The 21531-nt window shown below is 41.1% G+C and overlaps 1 protein-coding gene across 1 annotated transcript; it reads left to right on the top strand.

Annotated features, from left to right (window-relative positions):
- The first annotated feature begins 1910 nt into the window (after nucleotides 1-1910).
- GLIPR1 (GLI pathogenesis related 1) lies at nucleotides 1911-20170 on the top strand. Its single transcript, XM_036299414.1, has 6 exons — nucleotides 1911-2186; nucleotides 3382-3627; nucleotides 14411-14520; nucleotides 17646-17731; nucleotides 19739-19765; nucleotides 19867-20170. The coding sequence occupies exons 1-6, from the start codon at nucleotides 2013-2015 to the stop codon at nucleotides 20106-20108; spliced, it is 885 nt and encodes a 294-aa protein (XP_036155307.1). The 5' UTR covers nucleotides 1911-2012; the 3' UTR covers nucleotides 20109-20170.
- Nucleotides 20171-21531: the final 1361 nt, after the last annotated feature.

The following is a 21531-nucleotide window of genomic DNA, read 5'->3' as shown; positions in this document are numbered from 1 at the left end:
TCTATTTTTCTAGCAATGAGCTTATGTTCCATGTTAAATGTACTCTCAGTGTACCTATGAACTGTGCCTACTTATAACTGGGGTAATTAAAGGAAAGCAATGATAATAATAGTTAATCTGTACAATACTTACTGTGTGTCAGGGCACTTTCTAAGGTTCCTTACAAATAATTTCTTATCTACCCAATAAGGAGGTACTTTTATTATCCCAGTTTTACAGAAAGGGAAGCCAAGGCCCAGAGATGTAAAAAGCCCAAAGTCATACTGCCAATACACAGGACTTGATTCAAACCCAGACAACTTAAAGAACTTGTGCTCTTACCAACGGGAGACAAGATTTGCAATCAGACAGACCCTATGTTAGCCTCTTACTAGTGTCATGCTCTTGGTCCAATTATTTAACCTCCCTTTGTCTCAGTATTGCCATCTGTGGAAATAATAATGTGTATTGCACACAGTTACTGTGAGAGATAGTGAGATCATGAATATGAAAATAAAAACGCCCCAGCTCGTTGCTTGTCATCGCTGCTGCCAACTGACCTGAACTGACATGGCCTCCAAAGTTGGGCTCCTTTCATAGAAGGAGGAGCCTTATGCAGTGGAGCTGGTCTATCAAAGGCTATTTCCCCGCCCCCACAAACTCAATATTTGATGGTATGCTAGTATGAAAGCAAGTCTTGGACAAGTGCTGCTAAATATATAAACATTCATTAGCAAACAGAACACAGTCATCTCTGTCCTGGGACACTCCAATCATACAATTCTATGAGAGGCTCACTTGAGATCCATTCCGAAGCCAGGACTGGCCAGGTCTGAAGTCAGGTCTGAGTCAAGGCCGGGACAGGGGCCTCTGAGACGGATCTCTGGAGTGCTGTGCTTGGCTTTTTCTTTACCTCATTTACCCAACGGTGGGAAGGCATGTTCCATCTTCCTACAAATCATCGTTGAGCACTACTCATTTTGCCAAAGGAAATCACTCTTGAACATTCCCTAATCTACCGAACAAACTCTGGCGTCTATTTCTATAGCTTTCCTGCCTTTGGAGTGTGGGTTTCTGATTGTTCAGAGGATGTGAATTAGATAGAGTTAACTTGTGTACCCTGGCATGTATACAACTGGCTTATCTCCAGTTATTCTGGTATGAAGCATTACCACACAGACACCATGGCAGTCATGTGTTTTGCATTTGGTTGGTAAATAGCATAGTCTTTCTCCCTTTCTGGATTCTTTGTCTTTGTCCATTCCCACCCAGGCATCCTTGTTCTCAATGTAATGGGTGACTAGAACCTTTTGGAGCCTAAGTGTTTATACTGGGAGAATACAATCAGAGAGGAATAAACAGGGTATAAAGAATTACACATCATTTCTCCCCGAGAAATAAGAGAGCTCATCATGTATTTAAAAGGACAAATCTAGGTCAAGTTATGATGTTACCTAGATACTCCAAAAAAAGTTGTTTTTAAAAAAATATGTTTTATAAGAGAGGGAGGGGAAAGGAGAGGGAGAAACATCCATCAGCCGCCTCCTGCACGCCCCCTACTGGGGATCGAACCTGAAACCTTGGCATGTTCCCCCACCAGGAATTGAACTGGGGACCTCTTTCTTGGTGCAAGGGATGATGTTCAACCTACTAAGCCACACTGGCCAGGGCCCCCCAGAAAAGTTTTTAAAAAACATTTCTACAAGTAAGAGATATGTTTTTATTTAACCGGCAGAACCTCTGTAAAAACTGAAACTGTTATTTCTGGAGATTCCAGAGTTTCCTTTGGAAATATCCCCCAACTCAGACAAAAGTCTGACTCAGCCTCATAAAAATCTGTGTTGTAATAGGTGCACTGAGAACCACTGAAAACAGGGTTAAAAGCAGCAAGCCATATATGGAGAAACCCATATCTTCAAACTTGTCACTCGTGTTCTGCTTTGCCACTTCCCCAAGCGGGAGTGGGCTGTGCTTTGCAAAACCCAGACGCGCACAGGCAGAACCTGCGGTGGCTCCGCGCCAGATGCCCGAGCATGCGAGTCACCCTTGCTCTGACAGCCTGGACGGTTTCTGTGGTCTCCAGTTACTCGTATTCAGCAAACAGTTTACCAGATATCGACAATGAAGCATTTATCAAAGACTGTGTTCGCATTCATAACAAGCTCCGATCAGAGGTGAAGCCGGCAGCCAGTGACATGCTGTACATGGTAAGGCAAATATCAGTGTTTGTGGCGTAAGTCAGTCAAAAACAACTGATGTGCGCTAATTTTTGGAGGGGGAATCCTTGGTCACCCTGGCTGTTGTTGTTTGTTTGTGTTGTGTGTTTTTTTCATTGTCATTAATGTGCTCAGTAAATTTACAGTCTGTGATCAAAACAAACTCGGTGTAGCTGTCTGTCAACAACTGGGCAAATACATTTCAGTTCTCTTTGGTCACTTCCTTTCCTCAGGGCATGGATAGATTGCACTTCTCTTTTTGTCTTTTGTTCCCTTTTAATTTTCGTGAGGGTTTTGTGTTTGTTTTGGGCTCTAAGTGTAACTGTTTGTGGCCAGCAGAGTACTGACTTTCTCAGGAAAACAGCAAATGGAATATGGGGACACATCAGATTTTGATTCACTGGTTTGGGTTTGAATCCCAGTTCTGTGGCTTTGAGCTGGTTTTTAACCTTTCTGAGCTCTTAAGATGTCAAATATTGAGGTTATTACATTTTCTAAAAGACGTCAAACAGCACACAATATTTTGCACCTACGGATACTTCTTGCTTTTAGAAAGTTCTCTTTATGCCACTTTGCTTTACAAAAAGACCTACATCCCTACCTGTTTTCTCCAACTGAAAGATACCTGAAGAGGGTCTTCCCTTCTATGAAAAACAAGTGAAAAGCAGAAGGAGTGTTCAGTGTTGGTTTCCCAGCTGTTCAGAGGCCGCTGCACCCTGAGCAAGCCCCTCCCAGGAGCGACATCAGCGTCACAGCGTCAAGGTTTGACCTGTGTCTGTGGGCATTTGTGCTTTATTTCCACTTACTTGGTGCATCATTAGCAAGATGTGTCCCAAGGTCATTGCTTTTTCGCTCTACACCGATTTTGGCTAACCGAAGTGTCCATAGGTCTGCCCTACTTTCGGATAGCCAGGGCAACCTGTAATAGATCTTCAGTGAGATGTTGGTCTGTGTCAATCACCCAGATGCTAAATTCCACAAAATTAGATGCTCGTGTTTCCTAGTAGCCCTAGTTATTACTTGAAGACCATGCTTCTATAGAGGACCATGTGCAGTGGTTCCTTCTCTATTCCTGTCCTCACACCTCATTCCCCATTTAAATTCCCCCTTTGCTCACTCCAGTTACATTCTTACATAAATAGGTTCCATTCTTGACCCTCTTGTTGTTTCATATTTGTTTTCGCAGACCTGGGACCCAGTACTAGCCCAAACGGCGAAAGCGTGGGCAAGAAAATGCCAGTTTTCACATAACGTACAGCTGAAGACACCCCACCTGCTGCACCCAAATTTCACTTCACTGGGAGAAAACATCTGGAGTGGGACTCAGTCCATCTTTTCTGTGTCTTCAGCCATCACAAGCTGGTACAATGAAGTTGAATACTATGACTTCAAGACTCGGAGGTGCAGCAAGGTCTGTGGCCATTACACTCAGGTAAGGATCTGCGCTGTGTTCTCTTGAGACCATCTTTTCATGGGTGAGGACAAAACTGGAACCAAGTGTTAAGAAAATATACAGGAAGCTAGTACAGCTGTCAATATGACAGAGTCGGGGTTACAGGTTTCCTCTTAAAAATAAATAAATGGAACAGAGTCCAATAGCAGAGTTGGTGGTTGAGCAGTTTCGTGGACACTGTTGGACAGTTTCGTGACATGGGCAGGCCCACCCTGGCTTGGAATAATTTTGATAACAGCTCTCTTCCCGTGCGGCTTTATCCCATTTGTAAGCAATCACAGGGCCTTAAGAGTGGATGGTCAAGTACGAGAGCTCTGTGAAAGGTGAGACCGTTGTTTTGGAACTACAAAATTGGGAGAAATGAGCCTCTCAGACAGAAGCATCAATGAGAATTGATGCTTTTGTATCCTCCAATTCTTTCAAACGTGGATCGAGAGCTTATCAAGTGTCACAAAAGGAGAAAAAAACAAGTTACAGCCCCTAGAGAGACACCAACATGCAAACCAAAAGCCACAGGATAAACAATGCTGTGTCTTTTCTGCCCCCAAATCGATAGTATTAGTCCCAAAGAGACATTCAGAGCCTCCCACTGAGATTTTTTTGTTTTGTTCCGTTTTTCACTCAAGCTGGTTTTAGCTCCCTAACCCTAACTCCAGTTGGCAACTTTATGGGAAGAAGTTCCTAGGTAGCGTCTTCCGAAGTCTTCTCCATAGGCTACTTTCTGGACTGGACACGTGTGTGTGTGTGTGTGTGTGTGTGTGTGTGTGTGTGTGTGTTTCTTTTTTATTTTACTTTTCCATCACCATTTATTCCCTCTATGCTCTCTTCTACACCCCTCCCCCTGCCACAATAACCACACTGTTGTCCATGTTCATGAGTTCTCTCTCTTTTTTTCTTTTATGCTCAAACCCTCCACCCCCACCACACCCCACCGCACCGCACCCCACCCCACCCCACTCCACTCAAGCTGTCTGCCTGCTGGACATGTTCTGTTTACTTATATCTATTTCCTGGCAGTCCTTGTTCAGCCAGAACTAAAGGGACTTAATCTATGTTGGACAGGTTTGAATGAGCAAGAATGTGTTGAAATGAGGTGTGATGGCAAAAACATTCCTAACAAGAGTTTTTCTTTTTTTAATGTATTTTATTGATTTTTTACAGAGAGGAAGGGAGAAGGATAGAGAGTTAGAAACATCGATCAGCTGCCTCCTGCACACCCCCTACTGGAGATATACCCGCAACTAAGGTACATGCCCTTGACCAGAATCGAACCTGGGACCTTTCAGTCCACAGACCAATGCTCTGTCCACTGAGCCAAACCGGTTAGGGCCCTAGCAAGAGTTTTTAAAGAGCAAATGTTATTAGAAAAACTCTTAATACAGTTCAGCTCCATAAAGCCTTTGACTTCACTGGTATTGTTATAGGTAAAACAAGTTAAGCACAGTTACAAAGAGGTTATGATTGTGTGATGAGAAGGACAGGACAGATTTCAGTGAGATTTTCATACTGTAAGCAAAGAGGGGCTATGAAGTCATCAGTAGCATTAAGTCCATTTCTTGGAAAATAAGTAAGGTTCCCCTAAATTTATTCCATAAACCATCAATTTTGGTTTATATTTATTTATTTATTTATTATTTTTAATTAAATCTTTATTGTTCAGATTATTAGTTGTTCCTCTTTTTCCCCCCATAGCTCCCCTCCACCCAGTTCCCACACCACCTTCTGCCCTTACCCCTGCCATTGTCCTCATCCATAGGTGTATGATTTTTGTCCAGTCTCTTCCCGCACCCCCACACCCCTTCCCCCCTAAGAATTGTCAGTCCACTCCCTTTCTATGCCCCTGATTCTGTTATATTCACCAGTTTATTCTGCTCATCAATTATTTATCTTCTTAAAGGATACCTTTCAGCATTTCATATAATACTGGTTTGGTGGTGATGAACTCCTTTAGCTTTTTCTTATCTGTGAAGCTCATTATCTGACCTTCAATTCTGAATGATAGCTTTGCTGGGTAAAGTAATCTTGGTTGTAGGTTCTTGGTATTCATCATTTTGAATATTTCTTGTCACTCCCTTCTGGCCTGCATAGTTTCTGTTGAGAAATCAGCTGACAGCCGTATGGGTGGGTACTCCCTTGTAGGTAACTAACTGTTTTTCTCTTGCTGCTTTTACGATTCTCCTTTTGTATTTTGCTCTTGGCATTTTAATTATGATTTGTCTTGGTGTGGTCCTCTTTGGATTCTTTTTGTTTGGGGTTCTCTGCACATCCTGGACTTATAAGCCTATTTCTTTGACCAGGTAGGGGAAGTTTTCTGTCGTTATTTCTTCAAATAGGTTTTCAATATCTTGCTCTCTCTCTTCTTCTGGCACCCCCATAATTCAGATGTTGGTACGCTTGAAGTTGTCCCAGAGGCTCCTTACACTATCTTCATATTTTTGGATTCTTTTTTCTTTTTGTTTTTCCGGTTGGGTGTTTTTTGCTTCTTCGTATTTCAAACCTTTGACTTGATTTTTGCGATCCTCTAGTCTGCTGTTGGAACTCTGTATAATATTCTTTATTTCAGTCAGTGTATGCTTAATTTCTAGGTGGTTCTTTTTCATATCCTCGAGGGTCTCACTAAATTTATCAGTGGTTTCTAGAAAATTCTTGAAAAACCTTATAACCATGATTTTGAACTCTATATCCAGTAGCTTGCTTTCCTCCATTTCTGTCATTTGTGACCTGTTTCTTTGTCTCTGCATTTTGGCTGCTTCCCTGTGTTGACAGAGTGGCTTTGTGTGCTAGGTGTCCTATAGGGCCCAGTGGCTCAGCCTCCCCAATTACCTGAGGTAGACACTCTTGGTGCACCCCTTTGTGGGCTTTGTGCACAGTCTTGTTGTAGTTAAGCCTTGATTGTTGTTGGTATCATTGGGAGGAATTGACTTCGAGGCTAACTGGCTGTGAGAATCCGCTGTGCCTACAGTGGGAGGACTTCTGTGCTGGAGACACCCTTAGGGGCAAGACTTGCTTCAGTGGGGCTTTGGTGCTCACTGAGTCTGCCCCCTGAGTGTGTCCCTTATGGATCTGAGGAGTTGTAATCTGGATGGTCCCACTCTGACCACTGGGTCCACTGGCTCTTGGCTCTCTAAGGAGGTGCTAATTCCTTTTCTTTGTTTGGAGTTTGGAGGTGCCTAGATGAGGCCCAGCTGTGAAGCAATGCAAGCTGCTGTGGGGCCTTGGGCCTTCTTTTTGGATGTTCTGGGTCTCAGACCCAGCTGCAGTTAGTTAGGTAATTTTAGATTGCAAAAGGCCAGGCCATTCATATGCAAAAGCCTCTGCACACAGCTTGGATGGGGTGGGGTCTCAGGGAATCAACAGGGCAGAGCAAACAGCTATGGCTGATCCTCAGCCTTGCCCTAAGAGGACCCGGGTCTCACTCTTCCGAGGTAATCGCTGCAAGCACCTCTGAGAGAAAGCCGTCCTTGAGTTCTGCCCGCTGCCAGAAGTCCAGTTTCTTCCCATATGAGTCCGGGTCCCCAGAGACTCGCCCAGAAGTGGAGTTCAGAGCAGTCGGGAGCTTGTGTCTCCCTCCCGATTGAAAAAGACAGCCGCGTCCTCAGCTGCCAGCCCTTTTCGCGTGCACCTCCATACCTCTGCACTTTACTTCCACACCTCCTCTGAGTCTCAGTGAGCTTTTCTCTTTCTTTCTAGTTGTAGAATTTCCACTTGGCTAGCCTTCCTGTGGTTCTGGATGATGTCCGTTTTGTCTTTTAGTTGTTTTTTTTGAAGTCAATTTTGGTTTATGTTTACAAATAAAATTAACCAGGGAATTAATTTTGTTGGGTTCCTACAAGTCCTACAGGACAAGAAAGCTAAATCCAGATTGCCTACAAGTGGTACTTGGTAACATTATGCATTATGGTGTTTGTATTTGTTTGTTTAGTTATTTATTTATCTAATTCATCCTCACCTGAGGATATTTTTGCCATTGAGTTTTAGAGAAAGTAGAAGGGAGGGAGGGAGAGACTTTGATGTGAGAGATACATCAATTGGTTGCCTCCCACACGCTCCCTGACCAGGGACAGGGATCATGCCTACAACCCAGGTAAAGCCTTAGATAGGGAACCTAACCACTGAACAACACCAGCCAGGGTGCATGATAGTATTTAAATCTCCAGAAATAATTGTCAGTTTGAGGATGCCAATTCTCTTTCAAGCAGTGTTTAAGCTTTTACCCTACACCAGGCACTTTGTAAGGCACTGGTCATATGTTTTAGTCCAAGTTCCTAAAAAACAGAACCTGAGACAACAACTTATGTGCTAATGCTTTACTAGGCAGAAGTAGGAATGAGGAGAACTGGGGAGTGAGCTAGGGAGTGAAGGACTCAGCAGGGAATGGCCCTGACCCTTAGGAGTTGACCTTCTTTGAAGAGAGGCATATGTGTAAATGGACATATAACAAACAGTGTGCAGCTAGTGCAATTTGGAGAAACTGACAGAGTGCCCTTGAGCAAAGAGGACAGAGCAGCTTATCTGGCCAAAGGGAGGTGTGGAGACACAGGAGTTGTTCACACAGCAGGAAACATATAAGCTCATTCTTGAAAACTAAGTGAGAGGAGAGGGAAGAGAACACCAAGCAATATTAAGAAGGTATGGAAGGTGGACAATCTGTACTAATGAGCCTGGTACTTCAAAAGAAGGGCCAGTAGCTTAGCACACCAAATATTTAGAGATCAAAAGGCTGATATATTGGCAAAAGACTCTTAAACAATGCAAGGTAAGACACTCCATGTCTATCATCCCAGAAAGTCAAAACTTGATTTCATATCATATAGACCTGAGATTTTAGAGATGGCCCTCCCCAAATTAACTGAGCTTACTTGTAAATTTTCCCTTTACATCCAGGGGGAGAAAGAATGGCTAATATTTTGGACACACTAAAACCCACTCCATTGCATACAGGTGTCAGAGCCCAAGCTGAGTGATCCTAACCTGTTCTCTGTAAGAGACATCCTACCCCCTCTTCAGAAGAGGGACCCTCATTCTGGGAAGCATGTCCAGGAACCCCCTGGGTCTGGGAAGATGCACCACCAGCAATTACTCTTTTTAAAAATATATTTTTTATTGATTTCAGAGAGGAAGGGAGAGGGAGAGAGAGAGATAGAAACATCAATGATGAGAGAGAATCATTGATCGGCTGCCTCTTGCACACCCCACACTGGGGATCAAACCCCCAACCTGGGCATGTGCCCTGGTCAGGAATCGAACCGTGACCTCCTGGTTCATAGGTCAATACTCAACCACTGAGCCATGTCAGCCAGGCAGCAATTACTTTTTAAGTGAGCGTGGTGCTTAGTTCTCTATGTCTAAGATCTCATTCATTCAATTCTCACTACAAACCTATGAGAGAAACACTAATCTCCATATATGAATACACAGCCTCAGAAAGGTTAAGAAATTGTTTTCCCAATGTCATTTAGTCAGAAGAAGAGCTGGGATTCAAATACCAGGTATGTTGTAAAGATTAAATAATACAATGCCTGTAAATTATCTAGTAAGGTACTAGTATTTAGTATGCACTGAACAAAGCGTGCATTTCTTCCATGAGACGGTTTCCACCAATTATATTGGAAGAAGGCTCAGCTTCACAAAACCTCGCTGGGAGAGTCAAGACTACTCAGTTGCCATTTTAAATTCATGCTTGGAACGACCTCAAGTGGATATTATAACCTCCCACTTATTGTCATCTTCTATTAATAAAAAGCAAGCTATTTTCAGATTTGGGCTTGTGGAGGGTGATTGTATAAAGACAATAGATTCAGACCCATTATTACCTCACAAAGGTATGATACTTCTTAAAATGCTAACCACGTTAGCTGTCTTCATGAAAGATGATTTGTCTTGTGGAAGAATTTTGGCATAATAATATGGCAGAGTATTTACATTATATATTTTGTTGCTGACAGTTCAGCTTTGTAAAGTCTGAAAATAGTTTGACTTCCGTATCTGGGCAGGGCAGCAGCTTAGGTTTGACAGTGCGGAGGATGCCCTCTATTGGTCTCATTTTTGTTTTTATGTCCTTCCCCACCCCACCCCAACCCTCTAGAAATTTTTGTCATTTTTTACTCTCACAGAAACAAAGGAACTGTGACATGTTTCCCAGTTTTTCTAGCTTTTCATATGTTACAAGGTTACCGTACCCCTGGTAATGAGCCAGATGGACTCATATTGAGAATTGAAAGGGGAGGGTGGTGGGAAGGGGTTGTTAGCCAGAAGGGAGAGACATGCCTGCCCCTACTTAGTTCCCCAAATGCCGTGTTTTTGTAAGAAAGGTAAGAGAGTCCTTCCTGGTTCTGCTAAAAGGGGAAGCACACTGAAGGCCTTTTGCTTGGGGCATGGACTGTCCTCACAGTACTGCCAGGTCAAGCAAATTAGGTCAATGCTCATCTATAGAAATCAGGGCAGTACCTATTTATTGACTGGTTACGAGGTTAAACATGATGTTGCATGTAAAGTGCTTAACATTACCCTGGCACTGGGTAAATTCTCAATGAGTAGCTTTATTTTTTTTTATAGTTATTTTTTTTGTCTGCCATATTAAAAGACAAAAAAAAAAAGCATGCAATAGGAATCTGACAATAAAAAAGTTTCAGAAATTTTAAAGCAGAAAAAATTAGTTATAAGAGAATTAAAAATGAACATTTGCTGAGTGCTTGCTATGTACCAGAAGCTGTTCTAAGCATTTTCTTATTAGCCCATTTAAAATGTCAAAATAAGCCTGTGAAGTGGTGCTATTCTCATTTAATTGATGAGGAAGCTAAGCACACAGTGAGTGTATGAGCTGGAAGATGAACTTGGACTTTGTCGCTCCAGAAATTAAGCCCAGAATCTGGATGCCCAGGAAGCTTTTATTAAAAGACCAACTTGAATGGACACACTAACTGTGGTGTGTCCATTCAACAAATATTACTCAGCAATGAAAGGGAGTGGCTACTAATGGACTCAACAACATGAATGAATCTGGAAATTTAGCTTACGCTAAATGAAAGAAGCCTGATTCAATAGCTACATTCAAAATGATCCAATTTGTGTAAAATTCTGGAAAAAGCAAAAACACATAGGCAAAAAAACAAATTAGTGGTTGCTAGGGATGGAGGGTGGGATAGTGCCTCACTATAAAGGGCACAGGGAAACTTTTTGGGGTGATGGAAATGTTCTAGATCTTCTATATGAATATATACTTTTGACAAAATTCTTGGAACTGTACACATAAAAAGGATGGCTCTTACTACATGCTCATTACAACCTGACTTTTTAAAAAAGAGACCATCTAAAACACAAAATAAATACTAACTGACATTTGTATACTCCTAGAAAAAATATAACCGAAATATAAAAGAAAGTAGAATAAAGAATAGCTTAAAGCAGTGGTTCTCAACCTTCCTAATGCCGTGACCTTTTAATACAGTTCCTCATGTTGTGGTGACCCCAATTTCATTGTTACAAATTGAACATAATTAAAGCATAGTGGTTAATCACAAAAACAATATGCAATTATATATGTGTTTTCCGATGGTCTTAGGCGACCCCTGTGAAAGGGTCGTTCGACCCCCAAAGGGGATGCAACCCACAGGTTGAGAACTGCTGGCTTAAAGCATTAAAGATACTGGGGGGCGGGGGGGGGGAGGAAAAGAGGGGAAGACCCAAAGATTAGGAATACTTGACATACAAAAACCCTGGAAGAAATTTCTCCAAGACCAAAGGGTAAAAAATACAAGAATCAATGAAACCAAGAGGTGGTTCTTTGAAAAAAATAAACAAGATTGATAAACCTTTAACCAGATTCATCAAGAAAAAACAAAAAGAGAGAGAGAACCCAAATAAATAAAATCAGAAATGAACGAGAAGTAACAACTGATACCAAAGACATACAAGGGACTGTAAGAAAATATTATGACAACTAACTATATGCCAACAAACTGGACAACCTAGGCAGAATGGATAAATTCCTAGAAAAATACATCCTTCCAAACTTAATCAGGAAGAATACAAAAGTCTGAATAGACAGACAGCTTACAACCAGTGAAATTGAAGTAGTGATCGAAAACTCCCTACAAATAAAAGTCCTGGACCAGATGGCTTCACAGGTTAATTTCACCAAACATTCAAAGAAGAGCTAACAACCATCCTTTTCAGACTATTCCAAAAAATTCAAGAAAAGGAGGACCTCCCATGCTCATTTTACAAGGCCAGCATTATCCTAATTTCAAAACCAGATGAAGACACAACAAAGAAAGAAAATTATAGGCCAATATATCTGATGAGCATAGATGCTAAAATCCTCAAGAAAATGTTAGCAAGACTGTCAAATTACAGCGGGAAGGCTGGGGAGTGTTGAGTGCTGTGCGGGGCGGGGGGTGGGGGGGCAGGTAAGAGATCAACTGAAGGACTTGTATGCATGCATATAAGCATAACCAATGGACACAAGACACTGGGCGGGGTGGGGGGGGGGGGCATGTGCCGGTGAGTACATATGTACTACCATCTGTAATACTTTAAACAATAAAATAAAAATTTTTTAAAAAAGAAAATGTTAGCAAACCAGATCCAGAAACATATTAAAAAGATCATAAACCACAGTCAAGTGGGATTTATTCTGGGGATGCAAGGTTGGTACACTATTCACAAATCAATAAACGTGATATCACATAAAGAAATTGAAGTATAGAACCCACAGGATCATATCAATAGATGCAGAAAAAGCATTTGATAAAATCCAGCACCCCTTTTTCTTTACAAACTATAAGAGAACATTTATTTGGAAAATCACAGAGGGAGAAGAAGTTATTTGTAGAAGAAATGGGCTTAAGAAACAAGTTATAGAGGTAAAGGAAGGCCCTATGAGCCTCCTACCCCACCACTGAACCTTGGCGAAGCTCAGACTCCATTCTCAGCTCCCCTCTTCCCTCACCCTATACTCGCTCCCCAGGGAGTGGTTTTTATTATTGATTTTTTTCACCTAAACTTGATCTTTTTCTGCAGCCTCAATGGCCTTGTCTTTCTCACCTTGGGTTCACAGGGATGCTGCCCTCTGCTGGAAGACTTCTCCCGGCTCTCTCAGACCCACTCCTCCAGCTTCAGCTCCAGCTCCACCTCACTAATGAGGGGGGGGGGGGGGGAGTGGCAGGGCCCCATGCTATATACCCCCTGAGCACCCTCTGCTTCCCCTGCACAGCATGAAACCCTATGTGATGACGGCTTTCCTTGGCATTTTGTGAAGGCTCCCACTGGCTCCAGCCCATTCACTTTTGCATCCCCCATATTCAGCACAGCTCTTGTCACAGAGTTTGAAAATTTTTGAGTAAAAGTAATTTAAAATGCAATATGGTATCACTGTAAAAAAAAAAAAAAAAAAGTACTTTTAATGGCTGGCTTGGCTCCAGATACCTTTTTTCTTTAGGTTCTGGGACACCAAACACTATGGTAAGATGAGCTATGGAATTTGTGGGACCCAGTACAAAATGAATCTGTGAAGTCCTTGTTCAAAAATAAGGGGGGAAGTATCAGGAAAGGTACTAAAACGTGTGACAGCATTGAATTAAACCAAGAATGCAGCCCTCTGGTCACAGGGCCCCCTCTCCCTGAAGCTGGCTCTGTTCTTGGTTCCCTGTGTTACTGACCTCTCCTTTCAACCTCCTGGCTGGCGGCTGTGCTTGATCCCAGCTCTCACTTGTTTTTCTGTTACCTTGGTCTGTGTGGTCTGATCCAGTCACATGTCTTCCAGATTTGCGTCTCTGCGCTGCAGATGGTTCTATCCAGCAGAGACTCAGTTTGCACTCAGACATTTGATAGGCTTCTGAACACTCCCATGACATGGACAGAACCCCACCCGTGCAACCACCCATCCTCCTCCTTGGTGATTCTCCCCATCTCAGTAAATGCTGCTCGGGCCTAAAACATTAACTTGATTTGTGTCTTTTCCTCTTAACCCCACACTCAAAGCAAAAGGAAATCCTATCAGCTTTCCATCTAACCGGAACCATGAGCCTGATCGGTTCTCAGGAACTCCACTCCACAATCCAAGTGTGAACTTCTCTTTTCTGTACCACCGAGATAGCCTCCCACATTCCCGCCCGCCTACTTCCCTCGCTCTTCTCAGTCCATTTACTTCAGAACAACCAAAGGGATCTTTCCAGGACATGAAAAAGGCCCATGACTCACATACATACAAGACTCCCCGTGACCTGCTCTTCTGCCTCTGCCTTCGCTGCCTCTGCAGCTCCTCCCCCCTCCCCCCTCCCCCTCACCATTAGTTCCCAGCTGTTCTCTCCCAGCCGCTCTCCACTCAGGGCCTCGCCCTGCGAGCTCCTCCTGCACAGGGCCTCTTCCTCCTCGCACAGCTGGCCTGCATGGTCCTCCTCAGGGCTGCCTCCTCCTCCTCCTCGGGTCTCAGCTGGAATGCCACCACCCAGACATTGCCCTGAACACCCAAGTTAAAGCAGCCTCCTCCTCCCTCAGTCACTCCCTATCCTGTGACCCTTTATTTCTTCATTGCGCCAACTGTCAAAAATGATGTTATTCTTTATATATTTCACACACAGACACCCCCCCCCCCCCGAATAATAATAATTTACAATTCTTGTTTCCACCTGAGTTCTGAGCACCTACAACTTCCGTGGTGGTATAAATGTTCTACCTTACTAGAGTGACTATACCTCACCACGTTTATGAAGGCCTAATCACAATCAAATGTTTGCTTTCTATCTCTCTCACTCTCTTTCAGGTTGTGTGGGCAGACAGTTACAAAGTTGGCTGTGCAGTACAATTCTGTCCTAAAATTACCGGCTTACAGTTTTCTAATGCTGCACATTTTATATGCAACTACGGACCAGCGTAAGTGCTCAAATCAACCTCTTTCTAAAAAAAAAAAAAAAAAAAAATTAATTCTATTTTAAAAAAGTATTTATTTTCACTTTAAGAAAATTGAAATAAGTGTATAGAAAGATAGTAATATTAACCTTAATTCCTCTGCCTAGAAATCTACTGCATTCACATTCTGGTACATTTTGTGGGGTGTGTATACACCCTTTATAAATACTACATAAATACATATGTACATTTTTAACAGTTGCAAGACTAAAATGCTTTCAGGGACACAGATTAATTGGATATGGTAATAGCACCACAAAATAAGAGGATTGGTGTTACTTTATATTTATTGGTTTATTTAAAACTTGGAAATTTTGCACAATTGTCAAAATAAAAATAACTCTGATTTGAATGTCTCAACGTACATAACTTATTTCATTTACTTTTGACAATTCTTCTTTAAAATGATTACAATGTCTTCTTTTAGAAAACGTAAGACACATGACCTCTCCCCTGACTTCCTTTAAAGTTTAAGTATGCCTGTGTATGCGTCATACACCTATTTAGAAAACTGAGATTGTGGAAATACATGCTTGCTATTTTTTTACTTAAAGAGATACCATGCGCGTGTCCCAGGTCATTGTGCTTGCACTCTGCTCCTCATGCTCTGAGCACTGCTCTAAGTAACCATGTAATCTTCACAGACTGTGAGGCAGCTTGTTACCACCCCCTTTGCAGTTAAGAAAACTGAGGCACCGAAGGGTGAACCGCCAGCTGAGGTCCCTCAGTTAGGGAGTGTCAGAGCCAGGCTCTGCCCTGGCCGTCTGGCTCCGGAGTCTGTGCTGTTCCAGAGTCCCTGCTCCTCACAGCCACGCCTGTCCTCCCGCTCTGAGGCACACCCTCACCTCCTTCCCATTGCTCAGGACAGTTTTGACCCCTCTCTCCTCCTGGCAGCTTCAGGTCTCTCTCATCTGTATTATCCCAAACACAGACACAACGCTCTCCTTCACCCCCCTGGGCCGCACTGAGCAAGGGTATGCTGAGTAACAGAACTTCCCTCAGTGGACTGTGGAAGAGAGGATTATAATACAGTAGAGGACATGACAATGTTGACTATCAAACAGTATAGTACCCAGTATACTTGAGCCACCACTTCTTTGGGGACCCTTGCTCATGTTAATCTTGTTCTTTTGCAAAGCCCCAGGGCCCTGATCCTTTATCTCTCAGGCTACCAAGGGAAACAGGAAAACGTCCTGCTTCTTTATTGGGCAGAGTACTTTAGGTTGCTTTGTCTTAATCTCTCCCCAACTAGTCAAATCCAGGCCTTGCCAGCATGTTTCTCCCAAGATGAATTCTGCCACTTCCCTAGAATAGCAACTGCCTCATTTTTAGCTTATTTTTGAAGCAGCTATTTCCCCCTATCCTTTATCATGTGTAATGCACAATTAGACCAAAAATGTAGCATAAATGATTTTACTAAATGATTTTAATTAAGAACGTAACCACTCAATGAGTATTGTGTTAACGATGAAAGATATTCCGATGATTAATGTCCATTTTGGACATCTTTTATAATTGTTATCAGAATTTCTACTACATTCCTTTGATTAATTTCCATGGCGTAGAGTAAGCATGAGGGTAAATTTAATTTCCAAAACAACCTAAATTAATGTGGAGCCCAACGAAATTAGAACATATATTTTTGGGTGGGAAATAAGATGTTAATATGTTTCTAAGGAGGGGGTGTTAACTTCAGAGGTAAAAGTATAGTATTAGGGGAAGGGAGTCCCTGAACTTGGATTAGAAAAAGTAACATCTTATTTTCACTAACCTCTACTGAAAGTAACATTTCATTACGAATGAAGGGAACACTCCAGTTTCACCAGCAACACCTGTGCGTTCTATTGGCAATATCTTTGTAAATATCACAGATATTTCATATCCTATTCTGGTTGCTGTAGATCATCTCAAAATAGCTTTTATTCATCACTACTTTGAAATTAATATAACTATTAAGCTCCCTGCTTGATCTTATCTAATATTTAATAGAGAAGTATATTTTACTATATCACAAATGTTTACCATTTTGACAACTTTCAATTTAATTGGTTTCCTTTATACTAGTCCTATAACATTTTATGCATTTAAAAAACAACTATTTTAAGAGAGTCCACAGACCCCACCAGGCAACCAAAGGGTCCCAGGCATAAAAAGTTAAGAACTTCTTTCTAAAAGCAGAGTTCCAAAAAGGTCTAGTGTACCTTCAAGTTCACTGAAATAAACGCACAGCCCCTCACTGCTTCTCTGCAGATCTTCACGGGGATAGAAAATGTTTGGATAGTCTCTCACTTTCTGTGACCTCGGTCAATTACTTGCACTCTGTGCTCAGCCTCTAGCTATATAATGGGGATAAATAACTGTATCTTCCTCATCGGGCTGAGGTTAATTCATTAGGACTTAGAACAGTGTCTAGCTCACAAGGAAGACTCAGTAATTATTATCTATTATTCCTATCACATCTTTTATGTAAAAACAAACTGCCCCTTAGAAATTCCCCCATGTCTTTTCTTTTGTTAGGTGCTTATCTAGCCAAATGGCTCCCATCCAGTAAACACCAGGGCGGCTTGTGGATGGAGGAGTCAATGTGGGTCACACCACTCTTTCTAAGATGGACAGTTGCTTGGATGACAGTGATCACATGGGCCAGGCAGTCAGAGGGAGCACTGCCCTGGAGCCAGAGCGATCTGGGTTTTGTTCTGACTCTGACATATATTGTGATGTGTGTGTTTGTGTGTGGGTGTGTATACACACACATACATATATATAGTGTTTTTTTTTGCAAACTACTTAATCCTTAGAGCTTTAGTTTCCTTATCTATAAAATAGAAATAAAAATACTTTCCTCCCTGAGTAGTGTTAAGAATTAAATAATGTAGACCAAGACACAGGTTAACGACACAGGCACACAGAGTAAATTCTATATGTGAACAGGCTTCCAGTTCTGCTTTCTTCTCTCCACTTCTCTTATCAACCCTCTGAATCTGGACTTCTATCTTATGGGTTTAGTCAAGGATTCATAGTAAATTGTAATTGTAATACAACAACAACAACAAACCTCTCCTAATGGACAGTTTTCTTCTTCTTTATAGAGGAAATTACCCCACTTGGCCATATAAAAAAGGATCCACTTGCAGTGCTTGCCCCCAAAATGACAATTGTTTGGACAATCTGTGCGGTGAGTAAAAGAAACAATCTAAACAATCTACCCATAATACAATGTGTTTAAACGATTGTAACTTTCTACAGTTAAGAATGCAAACCTTTGTTTTATCCTAATAGCTATTTTCAGGAATAGCTATTAGGTTGCAATCAAACCAATGGCTTATTATTGTCTTAGCACTATATGTTTAATATAAATTTAAAGAAGCAATTAGTATCCTGTTTATTTAGCTCTAATTAGTACAACACAAAAATGACTATGGTGTTGAAAACTATAGACCCAAAATTTGCTAATTTCAGCAAGATCAAAAATTTGTATAATGAAACTATCCAAATGAACAGTATTCTGAATTTTGTGATACTACTTGTTCGAGGCACTCAAGGCTGCATTTTCGTCTGTAGAATAAATGAAAGAAGCTGTAATGGGGCACTTCTTAAATGAGCAAAACAACAATATTTTAATGAGGATGGTGTAGAAAGCCAATGAAGATAACTGCAAGGATGTTTTACTAAACATCCTAGCAAAATTCTGCTTTGTAATTTTGAAATAATTCATAACTGGCCAAGAGTTTATTTATAAGTTCCTCTTGCAGACACATTTCTTTTTCCTATAATGTGAAGAAAGGAAAACTCAATTAAGCTGTTGAAGTTGTGCAAATCCTTTTGTGTAGTACTTTAGTGTCCACATCTGTAACCCACTGAACTCCCAGAGTTCCAGGGCTGGGGTGAGGTTCTTAGTAGAGGCAGGGCAGAGTGGACCGAGTTTAACTGCATAAATTTTGTTTGGCAAAAGCATTCCGCTGCTTACATGTTTTCTAAGGCCCCTTCCAGGTCTAAAATTACAAAATTATTTTAAACTGCCCGTTCCTTTTCTCCTGATGTAAACAGTTAACTCTCATCTTCCCTCCAAGAACAGTAACACTTTATTGACCAGGTTTCTGAGCCAGTCCTTTCTCCCTGGTTCAAGCATTCTTTATTTTACTCATATCAGTTTTGTTAGGAGAACTTGGTAAGGTGTAGTCCAAGTGCAACAAACCTCTTCTCAGAGTATCAATATATTTACTGAATTTTCCCTTTCATGTTGCTACAACACTACAAAGCAAATTATTATGTTTTACAAGTTAGGTTGTATAGCATAGGAGTTAAAACCATAGATTTTAGAACAATATGCCCAGGCTTCCAGCCAAGATGAAGGCATAGGTAAATGCTATATGCACTTCCTCCCACAACCACATCAAATTACAACTAAACTTCAGAACCACCACTATTGAAAACTGTGTGAAGTCTAGCAGCTTCACAGTAACTGAACACAGAAAAAGCCCAGGTGTGATGACCAGGGATGCTCACAGGTACCCAGAGGGCCAGATCCTTTTTGGTTCTACCACAGGAATCCAATAGCAGCTGGAGTGGGATTGGTGTCAACAGGTGTCTTGACTATAAAAAAAGCATCAAGAAGGCTAAGGCAAATGCAAAGTTTTCTTCGTAGTGCTCCAGTGTCAAATTCTGAATAAAGCTCAGTGAAGAGAGAGGAGTAGATATGACTATGACTGCCAAATGCTCCTATATGTAATTTACCAACATAATGAAATGGATGAGAGAGGCAACTGTCTCTCTTTTACTGACTGATCATAAACAGCATCATTTTTCTAAAGGAGGAACTTATTTTCAGGAAAATATTTTAATAAATTGCTCATACTCAATATTACTAATATTTTTTATTTTAAAAATTTAATGTTTTAATATTTATTTTAATTGGATTCATTATCTGTTAGATATAATATGTAAAATGATTTTCCATTTACAGTAGTGGTACATAAAAACTTTAGTTTATATAAAAGTTGCTTTAAAAATATCAAGTGAGTAGTTAGTACAATAAAATCTTTAAAAAGTAACCTTTGAAAATCACTGCAATAAAGTCAAAGCAACAGTTAGCAGTTATAATTAGAAACTTGGTTTTTAAAAATAAAACAAAAGCCTCCCCAGTACCTACTCTTTTAATTTTTTTTTCTCTCTGATTTTACAGTTAGCACACAGCGAGACAAACTCACACGTATGTATATAAATCTTAACTGTTTCATTAAAGTCTTTGTGAATTGTGTTACTGCATTATGAAAACAACATTTAAGAGGATATTTTCTGTTTGTTTCACAGGTTACTACTCTATTGTGTATCCAGACTGGCCGATATATTTACGTAATAGAGCCCTATCTCTCTTTCTCATTGTTAGTCCACTAGTATTAATCCTGGCTGCTATTATTACCATCTTGGTCAAGTACAAACATTTAGTTCTTTTGGACAAATACAACCCAGAAAAATACAGTTCACAGACTTGCCCGGCCAGTGTTGCTCGGCGGTTAAGCATTGACCTATCAACCAAGAGGTCACTGTTCTGATTCCTGGTCAGGGTCCATGCCCGGGGTTGCAGGCTCAATCCCCAGTAGGGGGTGTGCAGAAGGCAGCCAATCGGTGATTCTCCTTCATCAATGATGTTTCTATCCCTCCTTCCCTCTCCCTTCCTCTTTGAAATCAATAAAATAAATATTTTTTTAAAAAAAGTTTAAAAACTCATCTGTATAAGATGTTTTAAAAATAACAATTGGGTATAATTCTAAGTTTAAAACATTCCAGAAAAAATTACATTGCTTCAGTAAAGCCATAACCAAAATGTTCAAAGTCCTCACTCTACAGGATAAACTCACCTTTACTTTCCATGTTTCTATGAAAAAGCACTGTTTTCAGGCTGCCACAGTGACTTTGAGTAAGTAACCTAAAATGAGGGAGCTAGCCCTAACCAGTTTGGCTCAGTGGATAGAGCGTCGGCCTGCAGACTGAAGGGTCCCAGGTTTGATTCCGGTCAAGGGCATGTACCTTGGTTGCAGGCACATCCCCAGTAGGGGGTGTGCAGGAGGCAGCTGATCAATGTTTCCCATTGATGTTTCTAACTCTCTATCCCTCTCCCTTCTTCTCTGTAAAAAAATCAATAAAATATTAAAAATAAAATAAAATGAGGGAGCTAGATTTCAGTAATTCTAAATAAGTCAACAGGCCTTCATGAGTATAAACATTTCTTCATAACTCCTGCATGCTGATTCAACTCTAAATAATCTGTTTACCCAGTTGCAATTTGAGGTATTTTTGGTTTATCACTTTTCTGGATTCAGAATAGAGTAGTAATTAAGGAATTTGACTTAAAGAGGCCTTGCTTTTATTTTTGCTTATGAGTTGTTTAATCTTGGAACACAACATAAAATGAGATTACAGAAAGGAATAAGCCTAAATGTTTGTTATCTGCAGAGAGAGCACTGAAAACTCTGCATTTGTTTTCCTCAAAACCTGGGACAGGTTTGTTTTCCTGGGACATAGTTGTAGGTATTTAACCAAATCAGATATTCGATTTGTTGGATAATTACAACAGTCACATTTCAAAAATATTTACATCAAACGAAAGAATTATTCCTAGCCCTGGCCGGTTTGGCCTATAGACCAAAGGGTCCCAGGTTCGATTCCAGTCAAGGAAACATACCTCCCTTGCAGGCTCCTCCCCGGCCAGAGCCCTGGTCAGAGCTCCTGCAGGAGGCAACCAATCGATGTGTTTCTCTCACATCGATGTTTCTCTCTGTCTTTCCCTCTCTCTTACATTCTTCCTAAAAATCAATGGAAAAGTATCCTTGGGTAAGGATTAAAAAAATGAAAGAAAAAAAGAATTTTTTTTAATTACTCCTAAAATCATGCTAGACAAAGCCTGCCTAGAACAGATTAGGTGCAATGTACATAAAGACATATATACCGCTCTCTAGTACATTGTTCAAAAAGCAC

Source organism: Myotis myotis, unplaced genomic scaffold (genome assembly GCF_014108235.1).
Source record: "Myotis myotis isolate mMyoMyo1 unplaced genomic scaffold, mMyoMyo1.p scaffold_m19_p_3, whole genome shotgun sequence".
Lineage (NCBI taxonomy): Eukaryota > Metazoa > Chordata > Mammalia > Chiroptera > Vespertilionidae > Myotis > Myotis myotis.
This window is presented reverse-complemented; position numbering and strand designations above follow the sequence as displayed.